The sequence below is a fragment of the Pituophis catenifer genome, unplaced genomic scaffold (genome assembly GCF_029215685.1).
Source record: "Pituophis catenifer annectens isolate HBS135680 unplaced genomic scaffold, rPitCat1.0.hap2 SCAF_1, whole genome shotgun sequence".
In the NCBI taxonomy this organism is placed as follows: Eukaryota; Metazoa; Chordata; class Lepidosauria; order Squamata; family Colubridae; genus Pituophis; species Pituophis catenifer.
Window position 1 is genome coordinate 204,263,555 of NW_027256881.1, and position 23,752 is coordinate 204,287,306.

Sequence of the window (23,752 nt, forward strand, 5' to 3'; positions counted from 1 at the left end):
CCCCAGGACACTCCAAATGTCCAAACACTCCAAACACGTGACCATGGGGATGCTGTATTGCAGGGATGTCTAACTCAAGGCGCGTGGCCCAGATTTGGCCCATAGGGTGTTTAAATCTGGCCCGCGGGGCTGGCCTAGAAATAGCAAAGGACCGGCCTGCGGTGCCTCTGGCAGCCAAAATGAGGCGCGGGGGGGGGGGCATTTTGGTTAGCAGGATACTGCAGGAGGCCGTCCAGGCCAAAAACGGGCCATGGGGGGGCGTGGGCGGCCCCACCATGCCCAATTTTGGCTGGCAGGGTGCTGCAGGAGGCGTCCATCCCATCTCTTCCTCCTCCCCCTGGCTGCCCCACAGAGAAGAACTACAATGCTGATCCGGCCCTTGAAGAAATCCAGTTTAACACCCCTGCTGTAATGGTTGTAAATGTGAAAAACATTTTAAATCACTTATTTCAGTGTAACTTCAAACAGGCAGTAAACAAATGGTTGTAAATCGAGGACTACCTGTAGTTTTTTAGGACCTAATCAAGAAGCAACATTCAAATGACAGAAAAGTGTCTGTATCTAAGTGAGCATTTGTTGCCATTATGAGTCCCTTGAGATTCTTATAGAAGCCTAGGGTTCCATAGGTCACAGCTTGAGAAACCTGGTTTAAATCATTAAACTAAATCTTGTAGACTGGTACCTTAAATCAGGATTTAAACTATATATCTATATATCTACATCTATATATCTACATTTAATATCCCTCTCCTTCTCCCTCTCCCTCTCTCTCTTGGAATTCTGAAATAAGCTTAGCAAAATGATTCTCTGGTAAGCTTTCTACATTCAATACAAGAGAGATACAGCAGCAAAAAAAGACCTTTATAAATCTAAAAATCAAAGATTTAAATATAAAAATACCAGTAGAGGGTGCTACTTTGATATGTATAAATAAAAGCAGCAACACCAAATGAAAATGGAGTAACCCTAATATTCATAATTTAACATTCCTACCACATCCTTTCAAAAGACAATTCCTTTCTGTTCTTTACTGCAAAGGAATGCTATAATTAGATACAGTAAACTAGAACCTCAGAGGACAACCATTTGGAATCCGGATTAGAGTAATAAACAAGAAAGGGTAAAATTACATTACAGCCTGAAAAGATCCTAAATCTCCGACAGACGCAGCTTTCCTCCAAAATTTCATTATTGTAGGAACAATGAAAACTTACTGCTGAAGTCATCGTAGACCAGACATCACAGCAACATTTAAAACAAACAAACAAAAAAGCTGCAGACTATTGTCATGAACTTCTAACCACAAATTTAAGGGCAAACCCTGGCAAATGAAAACTTTAGAAGTGTTCGGAATGATACAGCTGTTATGGGAAAATATCAAGCTTTCAGAATCAGTCACCGTTATCTTCAAAAGTCTTAATTTACTTTCCATCGGCTAAAAATGTCATACAAAAAAGAGCTGCAGAACCAAGGACCATCCCAAAATAGAATAGTAAGTCTTTAGATCATCTTGCCGATGAATTAGCATAATTTGGTTGGCCAAAAAGCAATAGTACAAACAAAACAGTCTATAGAACTAGAGAAAACACTGAAATAAAAGTGAATCTATCAGCATCCAATTTCACTGCGGCTATGAATTCTTGTTGACAACATTTTACTGACCTATACCAAGGAAAATATTAAACATATATAACACAGCAGTCCCTTTTGACTTCATGCATGTTTGAATGAAACACGTTAAAGTGGCATTATAAACATACCACACCGGTTTGTTAACTGCAAATGAGAAAAGTGATAGAAGAGAATAAGGAGAAAGCTGTGTCCCTCTCTCATTTAACCTACAATTTCCTACATTCTCACTGTTGCTACTCCTGAATGTCCCTTGAGTTGCTGATCCTTTACTCTACTATGTTCCAGTATTTCCTTTGTTCTTCTCTTCATCAATTATTCCTTTTCCTAAGCCACCCAGAAATTATTCTACTGTTGTCCACATGGTGTCACCAATTACTATGTTTAATATTTGAATTACATAAATGAAACATCAGAATTGTTATCACATAAAAATGACATACTTATTAAGTGGACAGGTTATGCTCTTCCAAACGTAACTCTGGATAAAGCTTCCAGAGTTCTCCAAATTGCCCCTGGATTGTAATTTTAATGTAACTCAAATGGTTAATAATTACATTGGACACTTGTTTGTTAATTATCCTTATTTAACTTATAACAAATTTAAATGTTTAATTTTTGTCTGGATGCCACCTATTTTTTCATTCTAATATTTACTATGTCAGTATTCATATCTCAAAATAAAATTAAGTCTCTTAGTCCCAAAAGCATTAGGCACTAATATTGGGCCATTTCACTGTGTGCTTTATTTATTTACTAAATATCAACTAAATATTTTAGTTATGTTCAGGAGTTAACTACAATCAAGATGATATATTTTTCTGTAAAAGTTAGAAAAAATGTAGGTGTATTGGAAATATTTTCTACTCGTTCTAGGAAAAAAGAAATTTTAAAAAGAAACCTGAAGTTGGCTCTATAACAGTGCATTAAGCAAAATGAACTCCAGCTGGATTTTAAAAATATATTAGATTTTTAAGGCAAAGATATTTTTAAATTAAGTTCCTGGATGACAATATTTAATTTTAATAGTTTACATAGGAAATCAATTAAAGCTTCCTTGGTGCTTGTACTGAGAAAGAGCATTAGTTACACTAATGTATAAAAATGAAAAAATGGGAGAAATTACATATCTTTCTATGTGTGCTTCTCTCTTGACAAATAAAGTGCTCAAAGAAGGATCATTTAGAGCACGGGTATCAAACCCATGGCGTCACGTTGGCGTCACATGACATTTCGCAATGTTTTTCCCTTTAAGGAGCTGGGGTGGGTGTGGCCTGCACATGACTCATCTGGTCCATGGGCTACCAGATTGACACCCCTGATTTAGAGTAACCAAAAACTACAGATAAAAAGCACCTGGCAAACTATCGCAGATGCCTAGAAATCTAGCCGGGCAACATCAAAATGATGTTACTATACTGGACTGAGTCCAATTTATTGATAAAAGGGAAGTTAGTAGATACACCTTATTTAGTAAGATTTGTACACAAACATTCTATTTATTGTTACAAATAAATCTTTCAAGAGTTGTTCTTTCCAAACCCAAACATTTCTCCATTTTCCGAATCATATTTTATTTAACTTGACAAGTAATTTATAAGTCAGACACAATCTAGGCATAGCAATATAATCCCAAACTTGCTGCATTAACTGAATGTTCATGTTTTCTAAACTCTGTATGAAATAAGAGCTTTAGGAAAGTAATATAGCCAAATTCTCCCTCCTGAAATCACTTCTTTCTGAGTTCACACTTACTTTTTACAAGGACAAAATATGAGACGCTTATAAACTACTTTTACCAAATACATTTCTAATTACATCAAGTTACAAAAAGTCTTTCATCCAGTATTATGTCACTGGACTCTTATAATTATCTCTTCCTGTCCATCCCTTAGTCTATTACCTTAAATATTATTTTCAACGCTCTCTCATTTCTTTAAGCATGTAAGTGCGCAGAACTGATGAGATAACACATTTGTACCAATTGTTAGGGTGCTACTCCGCCCTTTATATTAAACATTGTTTTGCCCAAGGGAAAGAACATGAAGATTTTTTTTCACCCAATTTATTTATTAATCATTTTTTAAAGATGGGAAATTTAAACATTGCTTCAGCTGGTATGGCATGGAGAAACAAAGCCATCTCTTTTTCTATTTATTTGTGGAATTAGTGACAAAGTTTTAGTTGCAAAATAAGGCAACAGAGTAAAAAATTAGATGCATATCCAAATTTAGCAGATAGTCCAGAAGTGATGAGAAAGAAAGAAAGAAAGAAAGAAAGAAAGAAAGAAAGAAAGAAAGAAAGAAAGAAAGAAAGAAAGAAAGAAGTAGGGAGGGGGAGAGAGAGAGAGAGAGAGAGAGAGAGAGAGAGAGAGAGAGAGAGAGAGAGAGAGAGAGAGAGAGAGAGAGAGAGAGAGAGAGGAAGAAAGGAAGAAAGGAAGACAGGAAGAAAGAACCAACCAGGACCAAGAATAGTTTTTGGACCCTTCTGAAGAAGGAGTCAGAGTCTTACTATTCCAAATTGCCCAAGTAGACCAAGGAAACTGAGCAAGCAAGCATGGATTTGAGATAATGAACAGTGTATCTTTGATAACTGATCAATCAGGAGCTTTACACCTGTCCTCAATAGGTCTATAAAGTTCAACATTAGGCAGTCAAGATTCAGGGGGAGTAACAACAATAAAATTGCAAAGCCCAGTTTTTTCTTTCTTATCACCTTATCTGCTTCTATCTTCAAGTTTCCAATTGGACGAGCCCTATAACATGTTGAAAAATCTTGGTATTCTGAAAGGTAACACCAATTTTTATGAATTACTTTTTAATTTTAAAATTAAATCAATTTTAATGTACCTGCTTTTTATAGTGCAGCATCCAATGTGCAGCACTGAACCTAAGTGTCAACCCTGAAGTACACAACTCTGGCATGTAAGGTATCTATTCAAACAATAGCTGACTTCAAAAATTTGTGCTAAACGTAACAGTCATGAACCATGGTTTGTAAACTACAACTTTGGATGGGTTCACACTTTACGCTACGCCAAAAATAAACAAAGTGCATTGTGACTTCTCCAACTGTGGCAAATACAAGTAGTCCTCAACTTACAGCAGCTTGTTTAGTGACTGTTCAAAGTTACAATGGCACTGAAAAAAGTTATTTATGACAATTTTTCATAGTTATGACCTTTCCAATATCCTCATGATTATGTGATCAAAATTCAGATGCTTGGCATCTGATTCATATATATGACCGTTGCTATGTCCCAAGGTCATGTCTTTTGTGATCTTTTGACAAGTTAAATCAATGGGGAAGCCAGATTCACTTAACCAATTTATCAACTGCAGTGATTCACTTAACAACTGAGGCAAGAAAGGGCGTAAAATGGGGCAACACTTAACAGATGTCTCACTTAACAACATAGTTTTTGGGCTCAACTTTGGTCGTAAGTCGAGGACTACCTGTAAGGTAAAAATGTCAGACAAGCAGTTTATCCACATTTATCTGTTAAAATGTAGAGACAATTAATTTCAGGTATTAAATCAGAAGCATAAAAAGTAGGATATTCTTTCCAACCCACCCCCAAAATTCAACAAGGCAGTAATGAAGCCGGAATGAAAGGAACTGCAAAGGATGGCCATTTGGAAACTATTTTGTTCACTAAATAGTATGGAACTTCAAGTGAATCTTTCTAGTTACCTGGAGATTTTTTGCTTACTCTTGTCTGCATCAAATAAGCATGACGAGGCAACAAAGGTGATGATGGCAAGGAGACTGAAACTCCTTTGGCCAAATTCATTCTGTAGACATCTTCAGATAGAGGTTGGATGCCACTTTGACAATCTGCACTGTGGCCAGATGTGGATATGATCTGCGGTACATTTTCTGAACATGAATCACCTAAAACAAACAAGTGAAAAATTAAGCTACTTAGCAAACGAAATCTCATAAGTCCTACAAAATTGATCAGAGTTGTATGATATAGGATACGTATCTCTTTGATGTACTGGCAACAGAGCAAAAATTAATTTTAGTGGCACTGGTCGCAAGAGAGAACTAGAAACAAAAATAGTAAACAGGAGAAACTTTGCTTCAGGTTCTAAGAATTAGAACAAAAAGGTTTACATTAGTTTGTTTTGTACTGAAATCATGTTGCTACACCAGTGTCAAACTCTTAAATCTGAATTAGCACACATGATGTCAAAGAAAAAAAAGCTATTCCAGGTATTTTGCTAGGAACTGGACCACTGCTTTGTTCTTCATGTTCATCCTGTTCAGTTGAAAAAATATTTATTTATTAAATTAATACAGTGCCATCTCACTCTGAAAAGCAACCGTAGGCGACTTATAATTAATATCATAAATAAAGTATTAAAAATATTAAATAAATCAAATACAAAAGCAACACTGTATTTGTTTTCTTATAGCACGGCTGTAACATTTATCTCTAAAGAGAGCCAGTTAGCCAGTAGTGATTAAGGCACTAAGCTAGAGACCATGACTCCTGGTCCTGTCCTGCCAATTGGGCCAATCACTTTTTCTCAGCCCTAGAAAGCAGGAAATAGCAAACCATTTCTGAAATATTGCCATCTGTAAGCACTTATCCAGACAGTAAACACTGATTTGGAGATACACACACAAAAATACAACTCTTCCAAACTATTAGCTCTATTGGTATTAAATAAGGATTAAAAATAAAAAAAAAATATTAAAATATTAAAAGAATAACTATTAAAATTATACTGAACAATAAAGACTAAGATTAAGAAGCTATTTTTGACATGCTGGATGTAGCATTTTAAAATTATATACCACAGATTATTTTTACAAGAAGGCCATGGCAAGGGGACAAGCTCCTTGATCATCCTTAGTCTCAAACACTTAGAAAGAGCATCTGCAAGGATTTTGCTGTCCTAACCTCAAAAGAACACTTGGCTCCAAGAGCCAGTTGCCATAGGATGCCAGAACCGGAGAGAAGGATATGCTGTCTCCATTCATCATCCAAAGAACTGCTAGGAGGTGGGAAAGTTTGTTTTGTTTTACAGCAGTTTGTTGCAGAAGACCAACTATAAATCTTCAAAATAAATAGAACTTGGAAGCCTTGCAACAAAATGTTGTAGTAAAGTTTTTTCCCAAATTACATCAACTCAGTACTTCTTTCTCTTGCTGAAATCTGTCAGTAATTCTGAAGCTTGTAATTCCACCACATCTGGAGGGCATTGGGCTAGGGAAAGCTGATCTGGTATCTTGTTGCTAGGTCTGTATATTTCGTAGAATTAATGACAGAACAGTCCCACAATCACATTCTACAGCTGCCAATTTCTAGCCGCTGAATCATTAATTACATGCACACCAATAAATCAGTTTAACAGTTTGTATGTTTTACATCTTGTATACCGGTAGTACTTTATAACAGAAGACTTAGATTAGGATAAAGTAGAGAGAAAAAATAAACCTTTTAAGAAAATTAAGTACTAGTAACTCATCCTCAAATACAGATATTAACAAAATTAGGCTTTTTCCATCTATATTCAGCCTCTTTCTGTTTAGTTTCACCCCAATCAACAAATAGCCAGAAGCAAAGTCTCTAAAATGTCTTTATTAGGACTAACCAAAATAACAACAACAAAAAAACATATACAGGTCTTTTTAGTTTTCTGGTATTTTTATAGTTAGGAAGGATGCTAGAAAAAATAACTGGAAACAAGACATAAAATTTCCAAAACACAGTCATAAGGTGTTTAAGTCATAAGGTTTCCAGTGCAAAGTCAGCACAAAGCTAAAGACTAGAGCAGGGGTGTCAAACTCGTGGCCCGCGAGTCAGATGCATCATGCGCTGGCCATGCCCACCTGCATTTTAGTAAAGGGGGGGAAAGGCACAATACGTCACATGACGACAACGTAAGGATGCGACTTTGACACCCCTAGACTAGAGACTGAATCAGTATGACCTTATCTGTCATAGTAAAGATAATGCCCAGCTATGGATGCTTAACAATGTTTCTCTTTATTTAAATCATAATATTTTCATCTGTGTTAAGAGCAACAGCTATGGAATATGATTGTGCTGTTGTCATGTGCAAGTATGGATGGGGGCACTTTAATAATCTGGCCCCGAAAATATATATTACACAAACTTTTTTTCATTGACGTAGGGAAGTTTCTCTGATTCACAGCATATTCCTGATTATTTGAATAAAAACATTATTATAATATTATGTTTTGGTTTTGTTAAGCAAGAGCAGCCATCATCCATGTGTATTACAACTACTACTGATTCCATAAACTGAGATATTAATGACTACCAAAATTGTGTGCCCTTTTCAACACAACGTAACTAAAAATGGGAAAGGGGCGTTGGTCCTATCTGAGACGCCCATTTTCAGACGGTGTGAAGAAACTCCAGGCATGGGTATCACTCTTGTCCTATAGCTCTATAGACTGAGTCTAAACTGAAGAAATGCCCTCTGCTGATGCTCCCCAGTTTCAACGATGTTACAGCGATGTCTCATAATGTAGTATCTGCAACAACACCCCAAAGATACCCTGGACCAGACCCTCCTTAGGATAGGTCTGGAGTCTCTTCACACCGTCTGAAAATGGGCGTCTCAGGTAGGACCAATGCCCCTTTTCCAGCACAGTGCTCTGAGACTCCAGGCATGGGACATACGAAAGCTGGCTGTCCTCAAGGGAATGTACCTGTCTGGTCTGGCTCACCAGTCATTCCCAGTACTCGCTGAAGAACTCTCAATGTGGCGTCCGCCGTGAATTCTGCTGCAGCTACAATCTTGTTGAAATCCTGGTGAGTCCACGGATCACTGGATGGTACTCTTTCCTGCATCTGCTTCAACCAAAGCAAAGACGCACTGGTGAAAAAAGAAGTGGCTGTGGCAGTCTTGACCGCCCAGGCAGCCGCTTAGTAGGCTTTGTGAACCACAAGCTCCACCTTCTTCTCACCTGGCTTAAAAACGTCCTCAGAATCAGTGAGAGTAGCTGAAGGGGATGCCAACGCCATCACCGGCTCATCTACTTCTGGGATCTGTAGAAGCTCCGTGAGATCCGGGGTGACACTGTAGAATTTTTTGTCAAAGGACATGGGATTGGGATAAGCCCCAGGAGAAACCTACTGCCTCTGAATTACGTCCATAAATAATCTTGGTGCTGGAATTGCCTCTGTTTCAGTCATGGGCTCCGAAAAAAGGAGATCAGTGGGATCCAAAGTCTCCTGAAACGTCTCAGGCTTTGATGAGTTCGTCCCTAGCTGGGTTGAACTCTTAGCCTTAAAAAGTAGTGCCTTAAACAAGTGAGGCTGGAACAAACCTTTGAAGGTAGGTTGTTCAGGCGCCATACCCTCATCTTCTGATAACTCCTGATCAATCAGGCCCTCTTCCTCAGATACAGAATCTTCATTCCTCGAGGAAGAGTCTGGATAACAGGAAACCTGATAACTTGGTAACTCCCTAGGGAGCTGAGGGGATCTCTCCTGCACCTGCAATTTCAGTTCCACCGCTGCTGTTTGGTGAAAATGCTGTCTGCCAGCATCAAACCCTCTCTTAACTGCCTCAGAAATATATTGTTGGACTAAAGGAGGCATTTCTGAGTTGCCCTCTCCCAGCGGGCGGAGCCCCGCTGCCGTTGGAGTGAAGGTAGCCTTGGGTGGATGCCTTCTCTGACTTGCCACCCCCCTTTCCTGTGGTAAAGGTGAGAGGCCCTGTGGAGTCCACATGCCACCTGTTGATGGCCCAGGATCTGGTATAGAGACTGAACCTGACTCTTATATAATTAAGCCTCCTGCCGTGCTGAGATTATCAGACTCCTGAAAGCAGGGCCAACCATAACATGCTTGTCTACAAGGGGGCTTAGGTGCTTCTTTTTCTCTTCTGCTTTTGCCCCTTTTTCCACCTGCTTCTCCAAGGCCCTTTGAAGCCTTTGCTCTGCCTTCTCCTGGGCCTTAGAAGATTTCTTGTTAGGCCTTGGATTTTGTCCTGGCTGCCGCTTCCCTGGCCCCACTCCTAGATTTAGAGGATCCATGCTTGGAGCCGCGACTGGTAGCTCTGCTCGCCTGAGCTCTGTCAGCCATCTCTCTGTGCACACGTGAAAAACTGCAGACCCTGACCTGGTCTACTAGCCTGCTTAAAAAAAAAGAAAAGAAAAAAAGAAAAAGCTTCCTGCCAGGAAAAGCCCCAAAAGAAAAATGGCTCCAATGGCCTCAGTTATCTCACCACTCCAGATCACAGTCACTCTCAGCAAGTACCAGAAGGCTGCTATACTTTGGAGATCCTGGTCTACTTCCCAGCTGAGCAGGCAGCCAAAAAGCCTCAGATCTGTCTCTATTGCAACAGATGTAGGTCCCGGTCTATCTCTCAATCAGGCAAGCAGCCTAGGAACCTCCACGTGGTCTGGGGCCGGCAATAACGCCGAGACTGCACTCCTTACTGGGAAGGCAGCCGAGAGAGCCCTCTCCTGAATGCTACCAGCTGGTAACACTAATGGCCTTTCAGAGTAGCATGTTCTATCTTACGGCCCCCACGCTACTCCACAATCAAAATGGCGCCTGGCCTCTTCACCGTTTCGCGCCAAGCCAGAACAAACACTGCCAGAGCCTGCAGAATGCTCCAAATGGTGCTGGCAGCCACGAGGAGCTCAAAATGCGCCTGAGTCAACCTTTCCTTCCAGCGACACCTTCCAAACCTCCCTCGTTGTGGAGTAGCAGGCTCGAGCCAAAGGCTCTTCACGTTGGCCCCCGAAAACAGCTGCCGCAGTTAGTGAAGCCTTTTCTGGCCTCCACTTTCCTGCAATACCAACTCTTCCAATAACAGCGGGCTCAAGCCTAGGGCTCTTCATGCTGTAATCTTCTCTCTCTCTTCCTTGCACTCTTCTTCCAAATCACTGTGCTGAACCAAATGCTGTTTTTAGCAGAGCTCACTCTGCCACGTCTATACAGAGTTATAGACTGAGTCAAAACTGGGGACCGTCAGCAGAGGGAGTTTCTTCAGTTTAGACCCAGTCTATAGAGCTATAGGACAAGAGTGATATCCATGCCTGGAGTCTTGGAGCACCATGCTGGAAAACCTCTAGTAATCATTATTCCCTTTTTCATCGGAACCAGAAATTGATAATTACCAAATCTAAAGGAGAAAGATATTAAAGCACAGTTTGAAATGGTTTATTCATGTTATTTTGAAGCCAGTAATATAGTTTCTTGCTTTAGAAAAAATGGGTATCTATAGCCAACTATAGAAATTATGGTTGTATTAGGATATCTCATGCATATTTAAAGTATTAAATGCATCAAAGATCCTGTGTAAAAGACAAACAGTATATTTTTGCAGTTCTTGTGGAGCAAGTATTAAATCACTAAACCTTGCTGCAATTAAGAACATGATCTCAGATTCTAATTCAATTTTCAACTCAAACACAAATTCATTAGGCTCACTTTACATAGATTATCCTTTTAAAAATGTTCAACAGTTCTGTTGCGTCTACCTATGGAAAAAAGCTCACAACCTGACAAATTGTTATTCTTAGAGTTGTGTCCCTCTTTATTTGAAAGTACGGTTTTTGTCTTCAGTGTACTAATTCTTTTTAGGATTCAAAACATCATATGGAATTAGAAATACTTACAAAAATATATCATAAAAATTGTAAGATTTCAGGCTGAGAAAAGTATTCAGGATAAATGCCCTAATTAGTCATTCCTACCTAGCTTATTAACATTGTTTGATAAAAATGCCATTGTCCACACCCAGCTATGTCTTTGGCTGCCAGCCAGGGGATTTCCTGCAACAAGCATTTCTATATATCTTATCCATCTGAAGAGCTCCAGGGTAGAAATAAAACATCTTAATATCCTATGCTGAATATCTGAAATCATTCATTCATTACAATATATTTCTCTAGTGAGAGTCCAGGTAAAGATACTCAAGTTGTTCAAGAGAAAAATGTGATGCTCAAGTTGTTCAAGAGGAAAATGTATTTTCTATTTACATGTCAGATGTAAGAGTCAGGAACTCAAAGGTGGCATATTAGCCTGATGATTGAACCCAGTCCCTGTGTACAAATTACTTTTATGTAAGTTTTCTAGCAACAATGCACTGGAAAATGGGTCTTATTTGTATTAATGTAAACTTCTCTTCCAGGATTAATATAATGCAGGGGGCAAGGTTTTCATCTTTATCACACCAATGAGAAAAATATTTTAACTTTTCTCCACGTAATTTTATTTTTGCTACAAAAATATGTAGTTATTAATTGGGCATTTAGCTTTATGTTTAATTTACCTTAACTATAATTTTAAATAATGTTAAATTTATGCAATATGCAATTCTGGAAATAACAGGAAGACTGCAAATAAAAACTAATCTCACACTTTTATTTTTAGAACACATCTGTTACAAAAATAGTTATTTCACACTTCAAAACTATATACTGCTAACAATACTAATGTTCACATTTCCTGGCCTTACAATCTAAAATGTACTGATTAGTGAAGGTTGAGCAGCCGTTAATAAAAAATGATTAAAGGAATGTTGTATATATTCTAGACACTAAAGAGAAGACATGTTGGACCACTTTTCCAATTACATTCTCATTAACAGTAAAAGCTGTATTATTATATTGCAGTAGTAAATAATTTAATTCTGTTTTCCTTAGTATGTATCAGTACCCAGAGTATCATGTTACCTCCCAATTGGTGGAAAGCAGACAACAATATGTTGGCTTACAAGATAGTCTCTAGATCAGAGATCCTATCTTGCCTAGAATAGAATATATCCTTGGAGAAAATATGTACTTTCTATTAGCAAAATTGTTGCATGTAGCATAGGTATGACTAAAGTTTGTAATCTAGTCTAGACCTTTTTTTAACTTATTAAAAAGTGTTATGTGAAAACCCCAATTATACAAGACATGATAGGTCACAAAGAATAACAACTATAGCCCCATCTCTGACAAGTATGGTCCATGGAAGATTCTGTTTTGGAATGTAGGAGGAGTACCGTAAGTAGTAAAGAACATGAATTAATTAAAAATAAAAATAAAAATGTTGTGTGTTTGTAAAACAAAGCCAAACAGAAAGTATGTAACAGATTGGTGGTTTGATTTTATGCAGTGGAACTCATGAATACATGTAGAAAAATAAAGGTGTAAATCAGGGGTGAAATGTAAAATATGTTACTACCGGTTCTGTGGGCGTGGCTTGGTGGTGGTGGTAATGTGACTGGGTGGGCGTGGCCAACTTTTTTTTTTAACTTTTCAAAGCAATTTTTCTAATGCTTTGAAAAGCCTCTGCCAATCAGGCAACTCAGCTGGGATCGTCAAAGACTTTTCAAAGCATATTTTTAACCACCTCTTCGGCCAAGAAGTTGCAGAAAAAAAATGCTTTGAAAAGCCTCTGATGATCCCAGCTGAGCCGCGTGATCATCAGAGGCTTTTTTCTTTTAACTTTTAAAAGCATTTTTTCGTTGGAAGAGGTTGTAGAAAAAATGCTTTTAAAAGTTAAAAAAAAGCCTCTGATGATCGTGCGGCTCAGCTGGGCATGATGTGGGGGAAGCAGGGATTTTTGCTACCGGTTCTTCGAACCACCTGCCGCTATCGCTACCGGATCGGGCCATCCAGTCCGAATCGGGAGCATTTCACCCCTGGTGTAAGTTTACTATGAATGAAAATGCTAAACATATTTTTTTAATGTACGTATTGATGTTATCTATGTTGTAACGGCCTAGAGTTGCTTCAAATAGCAAAATTGATGATATATAAATACAAATAAATAAATAAGAATCCATAGATTGGTGAGAATTGCGGACTATGTTCCATAGAATGGGAATAACTGATAACAATTTTCTACTAGTGAGACCCAGTGATGTCTAGCCTGATTTACATCATCTTACAGAGTACCCAGACACAATTCCACACTCATGTATTCATGAAATGAGATTAGGAATAGAGATTCCTAGCCCAACTATACACATCAACATAGTGATATATTTTCTGCCTCTATAATTCATTGATGTTTTCAAGCAAGACCTTAAGAAGTTTATTTTAAAAGGGAAAAAAGACATTGGCAAATATCTTGGTGTAAATTTAACAAAAATTAACAATCTCAAAATCTAAAGGACTGGCTTAAAAACTACCTAAAAAACAGCTTCTCTTCCCGAGAAAACAAAAATGAAATATACATAAGAAATGTCTCTTTTCAATTTCAGTACTTTGCCTAATGGTCTATCACTTTCATTAACAGATTAAAGCTTTATGATTCCAGCAAACCATTCTGTTTTGCAACACAATACCTTGCTTAAAAGTAAATATGAGTTTATTTTGGGGAAAATAGAATAAAATTCGAATGAAAAACAGAAAAGCAAATGATATATTTTTAAAATGCTAAGTAATTTAGATAGATTAGATAGAAAAGAGCTCCAAGTGGTAGAAACAGCTTAACAAAGAGAACAAAGATTATTAGAGGACTTCAGGAACATGGAAGAGAAGAAAGAAAACAAAATTAAGAAATGTCTGACAAACTAAGATTTCTGAAGGAGGTATGCCTAATTGTTTGAAGCACTGACAACCAGCTGACGACCAGGCAAAAATCAAGGAACCTGTGAGTAGACTGATTCCTTGGAATATCTCCAGATAAGGAGAATGGGTCATGACTCACATCTGCTCTGAAAAGCTGCTCTTCACGAGGAGACTGCAAGACTATGTTTTCCATGGGTTTGAGCACCAGGAGACAATGGTGGTGATGGGGACCAGGCATCTTGCTTTCAATTGTAGTGGACATTTTAAAGGATACTAAAATTTCCAAGCATCACTTTCTAATCACTTTCAGAAATTGCCTATTTATCATCTTAAAGGTACTAGAGATCTTTAGAATGACAAGGTTGAAATATCTTCATTGGATGGGTTTAACAAAAAAATTAATTATAAACTTAAGAACTTAAAGAATTTGAAATAAACAGCAAAAACTAAATAAACTTTTGATCTAATAAAGTTATAAATGGATTAAGGATCCAAATAAATTTGGAATATCGGCTTTTAGTAAAAGATTTTGGAATTAAATAATAAAAAATAGGTTCTTGTGGGAAATAGATTTATTATCTTTGTTATGGCTATTGTATGCCATAACAAAGATAAGTGATGATTTTAGAAACTGGACACTAGAGGGACTAAAGATTCTAAGCTGAAGGAAAAAAGATACAGTACAGTTGATGTCAGCTCATATTGGGACTTACAAATTGACAGAAAAGATTGTAACTTTAGAAATATTAAAGGAGACCTTTGAAGAATGGAGCCGTAAATTAGTAGCTATCATAACCAACACTGTCAGTACAGAAAATGGAACTACAAATGACAGGCCGAGAGAATGATTTGGAAAACAAATTGGCTGAAGTCCTAAAAATTAAAATGAAAATAGAAATGATAAACCAAGAGAATGACTTGGTATTGAGGAGAATAGAGGAAATAGGAGTACAAGTCCAATGTTCGCTGTATTTTAAAGTTATGAAAGAGACATTCAACTGAAACACATAGATTTGTGTTGTATCTTTATCAAAAAGTAATTTTTGATTACCTGAGTCTCCGGAGAAGGGCGACATATAAATTAAAGCAAATAATAATAATAATAATAATAATAATAATTTTACAGAAGATTTTAAAAAATGGAAATCTTGCATGCATATTAGCCAGATCAACGGAACTTTGTGATCTCCATGATACTTTGCTTAAATAAAACAGACATGCTGTGATATTCAGCAGGCAGCACAGATGTCTGTATCACTTTCATTATATTATACAGTAAGCAATGTAAGAGTTCTTTTCTCAATAAACACATTATCCATACATTCCAGCCAGGCATATATTGACACAAAACATTCTGCCGCCAATTTAAAAAAAAACAACTAATTTATTTTCCCATTGAACATAATTCTATAGAACTGGTACATTCATGGGTAATAAATCCTATTCAGTTGCCTAGCATAAGAACCATTTTATTTTTAGAAGCAGTAAAAAGACAAGAAAGAACAGATGGAATAGAAATCCCAAAGAACTGTTATTTTGCATCTGCTCTAAACCAACAATGAAGAACCAGGAAATACTAGCAATCGGGTCACAAGTCAAAGCAACAATTTAGAGGAATTCTTTCCATCAGTGCAGTCTAATACAGTATCAGTACAAAACGCAGATATTTTCTTCAAATAGTTGACCACCAAGAGTACCTGAGTTAAAATGATATTTTTGGAGGTTACATTTTGAATATAATTTACCTGAATCAGTTCCTTGGCGGTATATACAATTAAAGCATGTATTGTTAAAATACAGGCCATTCCAGTATGGCCTCAACCGGTTAGCTGTTTCAGAGGCATTTGAAATACTTGAATATTTAAAAGATAAGTATTTGAAATAAAGCCAGTTCTATACAAAACCCAAAACATATTGGTTAATGTATGATATGTGGAATAAAGACTTGGAATATCTAAAGCTTGGAAAATCAACAGGCCCAAGTTTTAATAAACATCAAATTGTAGCACTGTTATTATAGGCATTAGTCGGCATTTTAGACATTTTTTTGTAAAAGGGCTACAGAGTTCAGATTAAGATACACAAATATTTTCTAGATGATTCACAGAAATAAAATGGATCAAATTAAAAGAACACTATAAACAATAGTTGAATACTATTATAAATACTCTAGTTCACTAGAAAACAATTTTATGAATAGAGTACTGAATTACTAAACTACTTTGGGAGACCAGTGACAAGAACAGAAACAGTGTCCTGCTGGATTTATGGCCAATCTAGTTCACTGCTTTGTTCTCACAATCCAACCAACTGCAGAAGAAAGCTGCTAGTCTTCCAGCAGATGGCCTTAAGAGCTGTGGTGGCACAGTGGTTAGAATGCAGTATTGCAGGCTGTCCACTGCCAGGAGTTCAATCCTGTCCGGCTCAAGTTTGATTCAGCCTTCCAAAGTTGGTAAAATGAGGACTCAGATGGTTGGAATACTAATTCTGTAAACTGCTTAGAGAGGGCTGAGAAAGCACTATGAAGGGGTATATAACTCTAAGTGCTTATTGCTATTGCTAAATCACATTACCATCAAGGCTAATAGCCAGGGGTGGATTCTACTTATCTTTACTACTGGTTCGCATCGTGCCCAGGCGTGATTAAACTTTTTATAATAATCAACAACAGAAAACTGGAATAGGATTCAATAAATCATAAACAGATCCATATATTTAGGTTTTTTTTTAAAAAAATCTTCCGTTGAGGAACTTGTGCTAAAAATCAGATTGCAACTTGAAAAGATTCCAAGGATAGCTCCACATTTACAATGAACAGATCTGAACTTTTCATGCCAGAAAATTAAAATCCCGTGACACATGGCCTATATGATGCACATCAACAGAGTTTGTCTGTTTTAGCTTTTCAGATGTCTAAAATGATTATGATTTTGAAAGCTGAAAATCTTGGAAACCTATCACAGAAATACTAATAACTACTGTTTCAGTTTGCTATTGGGTTCACATACCACACACAAAAAAGAGATACACAGAAATTGTAACTCTGGCCTCAATTAGAGATCTCCACATAGAAGATAATAGCTTTTTAATTATGTAACACATTCAACTGTCACCAATTGTCTGGCACTGTCTTATTTCTAAGAGTGTAATCCTGCAGCTAAACCTGTATTGAAAAAATCCTGAGCCCCAAGCAGCTGGAATCCATAAAGTGTTATTTTCAATAGCTATCTGCTATTCTTCCCATCCTCCATTCACATTTTCCCCTCCCCTTTGGAGGTTTCTTTTGAACATGCTGATTTGACATCTATTCCATCAATTGAGGATCTATCTAGCCGGATCCTTTTTATAATGATTTAAAGGCAAAGACAACTTGATAACAGCAAATATATTGAATTATCAATCTTAGATAATAATCCTTTAAACTTCAGCTTTTCTTTTGCATTCAGGACTTCAAATAATTTATTGTTTGCTTAATGTCAGCATTCCAGAAAAACCCCAACTCCAAGTAAAGACTCTCAAGCAAACATTTTTCAAAGTTCTATTTACTAGAATAAATAAACTGGCACATCTGGGAAAATCCAAATCTGAGAGGTCGGGGTTTTCCCTCAGTAAATCAAAACCCACAAAATCATCCCCTCACTCCTCAGTCGATCACATGCTCCAATCAACCGCTGTCCCATCTCAAGACCTCACTCTGACCACTCCTTCTCCAGATGCAGGATCGCCCTGACCTTGACCGACAGAAAGAATGCTATTATGTCTACAGACAACCCCTCTACTAAATCCCCCCTCCTACTTTCCCACACATGAGAAGGTGGCAGCATGGAAGCTTCCGGCCTAATATGGCTTCCAAAGCTGACACTTGAGCAATAGTAGGGAGTAGAATAGAACAATTTGAAGATCATTCTAACTATCTTTGGTAAAAGTCTGGTTCAACCAATGTGCTTTATTTATATAATATTACGCCAGCTGTCAAAAGGAGTGGAGGTGAAGTAAAAGAATTTATATTGTTTTTTTACAAGATGCTGCAACGTTAGAAATGCAATCGGTATTATTTGATTCAATCTGTTTAATTTAATACTATTAAGGAAAAGCATCCATTTAAATTTTGCTCAGGAATACGCTTCATTGAACACAACTGGATTTATATCCGAATGTAAAAAATCACATTGTGCAAATAGCAGTATTAACATTCTATAGGAAAACAACTGGTTCACAGATCATTTTGTATCACTCTGGAAGGGAATTCCTGTTTCATTAGAGCATTGAATTTATTACTCACATCTCAGTAAGGAGGTTAGAATTTTGTGCATATTGAATATAAGGAATTTGCTGGTTCTTTGGAAATGTATTATGAGGTTTGGACTTTGAGAAAGCAAGATAAAGTAGCAATAGCAATAGTACTTAGATGTATATACCAGTTCATAGTGCTTTACAGCCCTCTCTAAGCGGTTTACAGAGTCAACATATGGCCCCCAACAATCTGGGTTCTCATTTTACTGACCTCAGAAGAATGGAAAGCTGAGTCAACCTTGAGCTGGTGAGAATCGAACTGCTGGCAGTCAGCAGTTATTATTAGCCTGTAATACTGTGTTCTAACCACTGTGCCACCACAGCTCAGGACTGATGCTTTTGAACTTTGGTACTGGAAAAAACTCTTTAAAATATTATGGATACGCAAGAAAACAATCAATTCAGAGTTTTCATTTGAGGCACAAATAATCTGGCTCAAATTATCATATGTTGGAAACATTACGTCTAAAGAAGACCTAATTGGATAAGCCCACAATGCTGATAAAGGTAGACAGAATGAGAAAAAAAGAGGATTCCCACCAGTAAGGTAGATTAATTAATTCACAGCAGCAATGGATGCATCATTAGAAGATCCAAAGGAACAGGCTGGAGACAGATTCTCCTGGAGATAATCTATGAGTCCAGTAAAAGTTTATAACAACTTGATGGCACACAATCAATAAATAATTTTCAGAGCTGCTTTAATTTTGAACTCATCAAAATTGTGTCAGAATATTCATGAACTAGAATGGAGACATGGTAACAAGGTCAGTCAATGAATAGGCATAGCAACTGGGTCAGCCAATGGGGACTGTTTGGAAACAGAAACTTAAGCAAGAGGTCTGGGCGTGGCTTAGCTCTGTGCTCAGCTCTAAAACGAAACTAGTCTGCTCTGAACTCTGAACTGAAACTGATCTCTCCTCTCTACCACATTGGAAGAACCACTCTTGGTATTGTATATATGTCTCATGTGTTATTATGTATATAAAGAAAAGTTAATGAATCCTGCTGCATCAGTTACCTGTGTGTATTTTCTGGATATGATTGCTGCAACAAACTGACAAATTGGAATGTAACCCTTCAAGAATTGCTTGAGTATCTTGCTTGGTTTATTTTATTTATCTAATTTTTACATTAGCAATCTAGCCTAAATATCTTTATAATAAAAATCTAAATAGTATTTTATGCTGAGCCTAAACAAACTACAATGGGCTTTATCCACAATATACATCACAGCTAGTAGTTATACCTGCATAAAATAGTAAACTAGTTAAATGGGGAATCACGGTTTATAGGGAATAAGCTGTGCACATAACGTATTTGCTCCACTGGGCCTTTCTGCTACCTTGAGCAACTTCAAGATCTCAATGGAAGTGGGGCTCCCATTCAGTTGCATCTATCACAAACCAGAGTGGCAAGTCAGGTTTTACTCTTGATTTACAAACTGTGGCACAGTAAACCAGAAAACCCTAGCAAGGGCCGAGAGAAAGCAAACACGTTATTATTTTAGTTTTTCCACAGTAATCCAAAATTATATGTTTTAATCAGACTTCTTCATACATTTACTTGTTCAATTTACAGCTACGGTTCCAATATTTTGACTGCGCGACTACTAGATATAGAAAATTCCAATTCATTGCAGTCATTTAGCATAGATATTGAAACCCTATTAATAGCCCATGCCCTGTTCAAGGCATTGTACATGTTCTGTCCCTGCACAGTGGACAGCCTGAAAGCTGTGTGGAATTAGATGGGAAAGAACCATCTTTGAATAACTCCTACCAAGACCTAGTGACATGGGGATCCAACTTTTTTGGATGGGGTGATGTGAGGTTGCTTAGATTCATAAGTCCTGCTTGATGTGGAAGGCCTTTGTTTTGTGAGTTGAGCCTTTTCCTAGATTGGGAGTAGGCCTTCACACATTCCCTCAGGCCCAGGTCACTTTATGGTAGAATGCACTCTACATGGGCTGCCTTTAAACATCACCCAGAAGCTTCAATTGGTCCACAATTCAGCCGTGCAGGTAGTAATGGGCATGCCTTAGAACAGTGATGGCTAACCTTTTTGCCATTGTGTGCCAGGAAAGGGGAGGGTGGGGGAGGTTCGCGCATGCGCGTGCCCACACCCATAATTCTATGCGCCCCCCCTGCGCATGTACACACAATCCCCCTTCCCCCCCGCTCCTGGCACGCAATGGCCTGGTAGGCCCATTTTTCTTTCTTACCTGGCTTCAGATCCTCTCTATGCATCTGGGAAGGGCGAAAACAGCCTTTCCCACTCCCTCGGAGGCCCTCTGAAGGCCTATTTCCCAACTCCCAGTGGGACAGGAAGTGACGTTTTTTGCTCTCCCGAGCCTCTCTAGGTGCATAGAGAGGATCTGGAGCCAGGTAAGAAAAAAAAATGGGCCTTCCCCACCCCCACCTCCGGCCCTCTGGAGGCAGGAAACAGCCTGTTTCCCTACTTTTGGTGGACCCAGAAGGCCCGAAAATCAGCAGGCCAGCGCACGCATGTGCGCCAGAGCTGAGCTGGTGTGCCCACTGATATGGCTATGCGTGCACCTGTGGCATGCGTGCCATAGGTTCACCATCACGGCCTTAGAATGTAACACCTCTGCTTTGCAAACTGCAATAGTTGCCACTGTAATGGAATGTATAGATGGCTTTAGGGAAACAAGGGGAAGAGATAGCACCTAGGAAACAATCAGACAAGAGACGCAGATGCTCCAAATGGCTTGACAGTCAGAGAAAGAACTTAGGAAGGACCTATCCTAATGGGTCAAGCAGTTAAAAGTGGTGGGTGAGAAGTTTGTACTTTCAGACTTGCGAGATTCTGTTAATGTAGCCTTACAATAAAGTAGAATTAGTTCACGCAGTCATATTTCCTGTCTGGGTTACCTAGGAGGACTGACAGACAGTTTGCTTCCAGGTGCAATTCAGGGTGCTAGTCTGCCTATAAAATCCTATGTCGCATAGGACCTAATTATTTAAGGAACTGCCTGTCTCCCATTGTATCTGTCCAGCTGACTCAATCCAGCAGAGGTGGCATACTCTGGGTTCCATTGATTAAACAATGCCATCTTTTGGGAACCCAGAAGGAGTGCCTTACCTCTGGAATGAGGTTCTTTTGAGATATGAATGGTCTCCACCCTACTGTTGTTTCAAAGGGCTCCGAAGACCTGGCTCTTTGCCCAGGCCTTTGATACGCACAACTGATTCCTTTTATTTCCTTTTCCTTGTTCTTGTTCCTGGTTTTCTCAGCCATCTTGGTTCTTTGCTTTGTATTTCTGGTATTACTTCTTTTTTTTAAAAAAAATATATTTTTAGCAATTTGTAAACCACAGAGAGTCACTGAGAATCAGGCAACATATAAATATGATAAATTGCTATTATTACAGGGAGATCTTCCAATGTTTTATCCCCACAACAAGAAACCTGTGAGAAAGGTTGGACTGAGACAAACTGATTTTTCTAAGAGGGAAGATGAATTTAGCGCATGAATCTATCTAATGTTATTTCAGCATCTTAAAAGGCCTAGAATTTTGGTTGATGCCAAACTGAGATATGAAGCCACAGGTAAATGTCCTATTGTAAATCTTTCTCTGACACTTTTACAAACCATTCCTTCTCTTCTTACTCCGCCTGACAATATACGTTTTGCTTACAAGATTTTTACTCTTCAGCCTAACTGTATCCTGTTGTTGGGGGAAAAAAATTCTGAAGGACTTTATGGACATTTTAATCTGCGTCTAATTAACAATATCAAATGCATATTTTAGTCTTAGCTACGGTACCAAGAATTTAACAGATGTAGCTGTACTTTGATCTAAAATTCCCTCACTATCAAGAGTACCCACTCATTTCTCATTAAAATATTCTTCCAAAAGTTCCCATAGCTGCTTCTCTTTGCAGGACCCCATTATTACTGACGCCTACTTTTCCTACATACTCACCAGTAAAGATTTAGTATTTAAAAACCATACTTATTGAAAAAAGCAACCATAAGAGAATGAAATTTTGCCCAGGAGGCTTCAGAATAAAACTAACTGTTGTATTTTGCTCTGGGTCAGAAGTAATGGTGGGCTGCTGCCGGTTCAGATTGGTTCAGGCGAACAGCTAGTTCCAACTAGCGGCTGGGCCCACTCAGCCGCCCTGACGCTATCCTGTCCTATATAATCACCGGTTTTTCGATGCCATGTGCATGTGCGGAAGGCACACACACAGTCACATTTTCGGTTCCTGGCAAACCGATTGTTACAGTATACGACACCCACCTCTGGTCAGAATAGAACAGTCATAATTCCTGCCCCTTTCAGCAACCAACTACTCTCAGCTATCTTTGAAATGGCTCTGATGCAGAGTAACTCTATATTCAGAAGAGATTAAGAAAAACAAATTAACATGAGACAAACTAAAGTCTTGTTTGATATAATTATTTGTGCACAAGAGTCCGACTAAAAAAAAACACAATTAAATCAAACTACAGATTTCCGGCAGTTTACTATTGTCCTTCAGCTGTTTTAGATCACAATTTTGCTACTAGCCATGTTGATTGGGGCTGATGAGAGTTTAAATCTTGCCATAGAGTTTCATCCAGAACTGTCACTCTTGCAAACTATTCCAGTCAGTCCAATTGGAACAAAGATTCATCAGTGAGCCAGAAAATAATTTCTTGTTTGACAAAATAACCTTTTAGCATGTTATCAAGCAGCAAATAAACTGCTGTGTTTACAGCAAAGGTTTTCTAATATGTTTTCTTTATTTATATTGCAGGATGACTTATTAAGATTGGGTGGGGGCAGATAAATGACAGAAGCCTTTTCAATGTGGTTTGGATTTTCTCACATTGTGTAGCAGCACAGAAGGGTAGCATTTGATGGTACGCATGCCACCAACCTAGCAAAGAAAGGGCCTTTTAGTATGGGGATGCTGTATGTCACATATGTCAGTGGTCCACAACCTTTCTGGCTTGGTGGACCAATGGAAGAGTTAGCGGCCGTGGTGGGGAGGAGGGGATGGTTTTGGGCGTATCGCTTTTACAAAAACAGCTTTGTAGACACAGGCGTGTGCATGCTCGTCCACCACTTCTGCAGCCCAGTTCCTAAAGGGCTGTGGGCCAGGGGCTGGGGACCCCGTTATATGTGATCCAATTATACTTATATTCATCAGAAGAGGAAATAAAAGACGTACTCATCAATTTCTTTCTAAAATATAGTTTCTAGTTAACTAGCCTCATCCATTTCAACAATGTCATGATATCACTGGGCTTTCCTCAGGCATTGAAGGAAGGTAAAAGTAAAAAAAATGTTGCCTACTCTTGGCTTAAG

The 23,752-nt window shown here is 38.2% G+C and overlaps 1 protein-coding gene across 1 annotated transcript in view; it reads right to left on the reverse strand.

The window, feature by feature from the left end:
* The window catches only part of TANC1 (tetratricopeptide repeat, ankyrin repeat and coiled-coil containing 1), a 157,760-nt gene that overhangs the window by 69,480 nt on the left and 64,528 nt on the right, over positions 1-23,752 (reverse strand). The window contains exon 3 of the mRNA XM_070940590.1: positions 5,323-5,523. Coding sequence (XP_070796691.1) covers positions 5,323-5,523 — 201 coding nt within the window. The remainder of the gene's footprint in view (positions 1-5,322; positions 5,524-23,752) is intronic.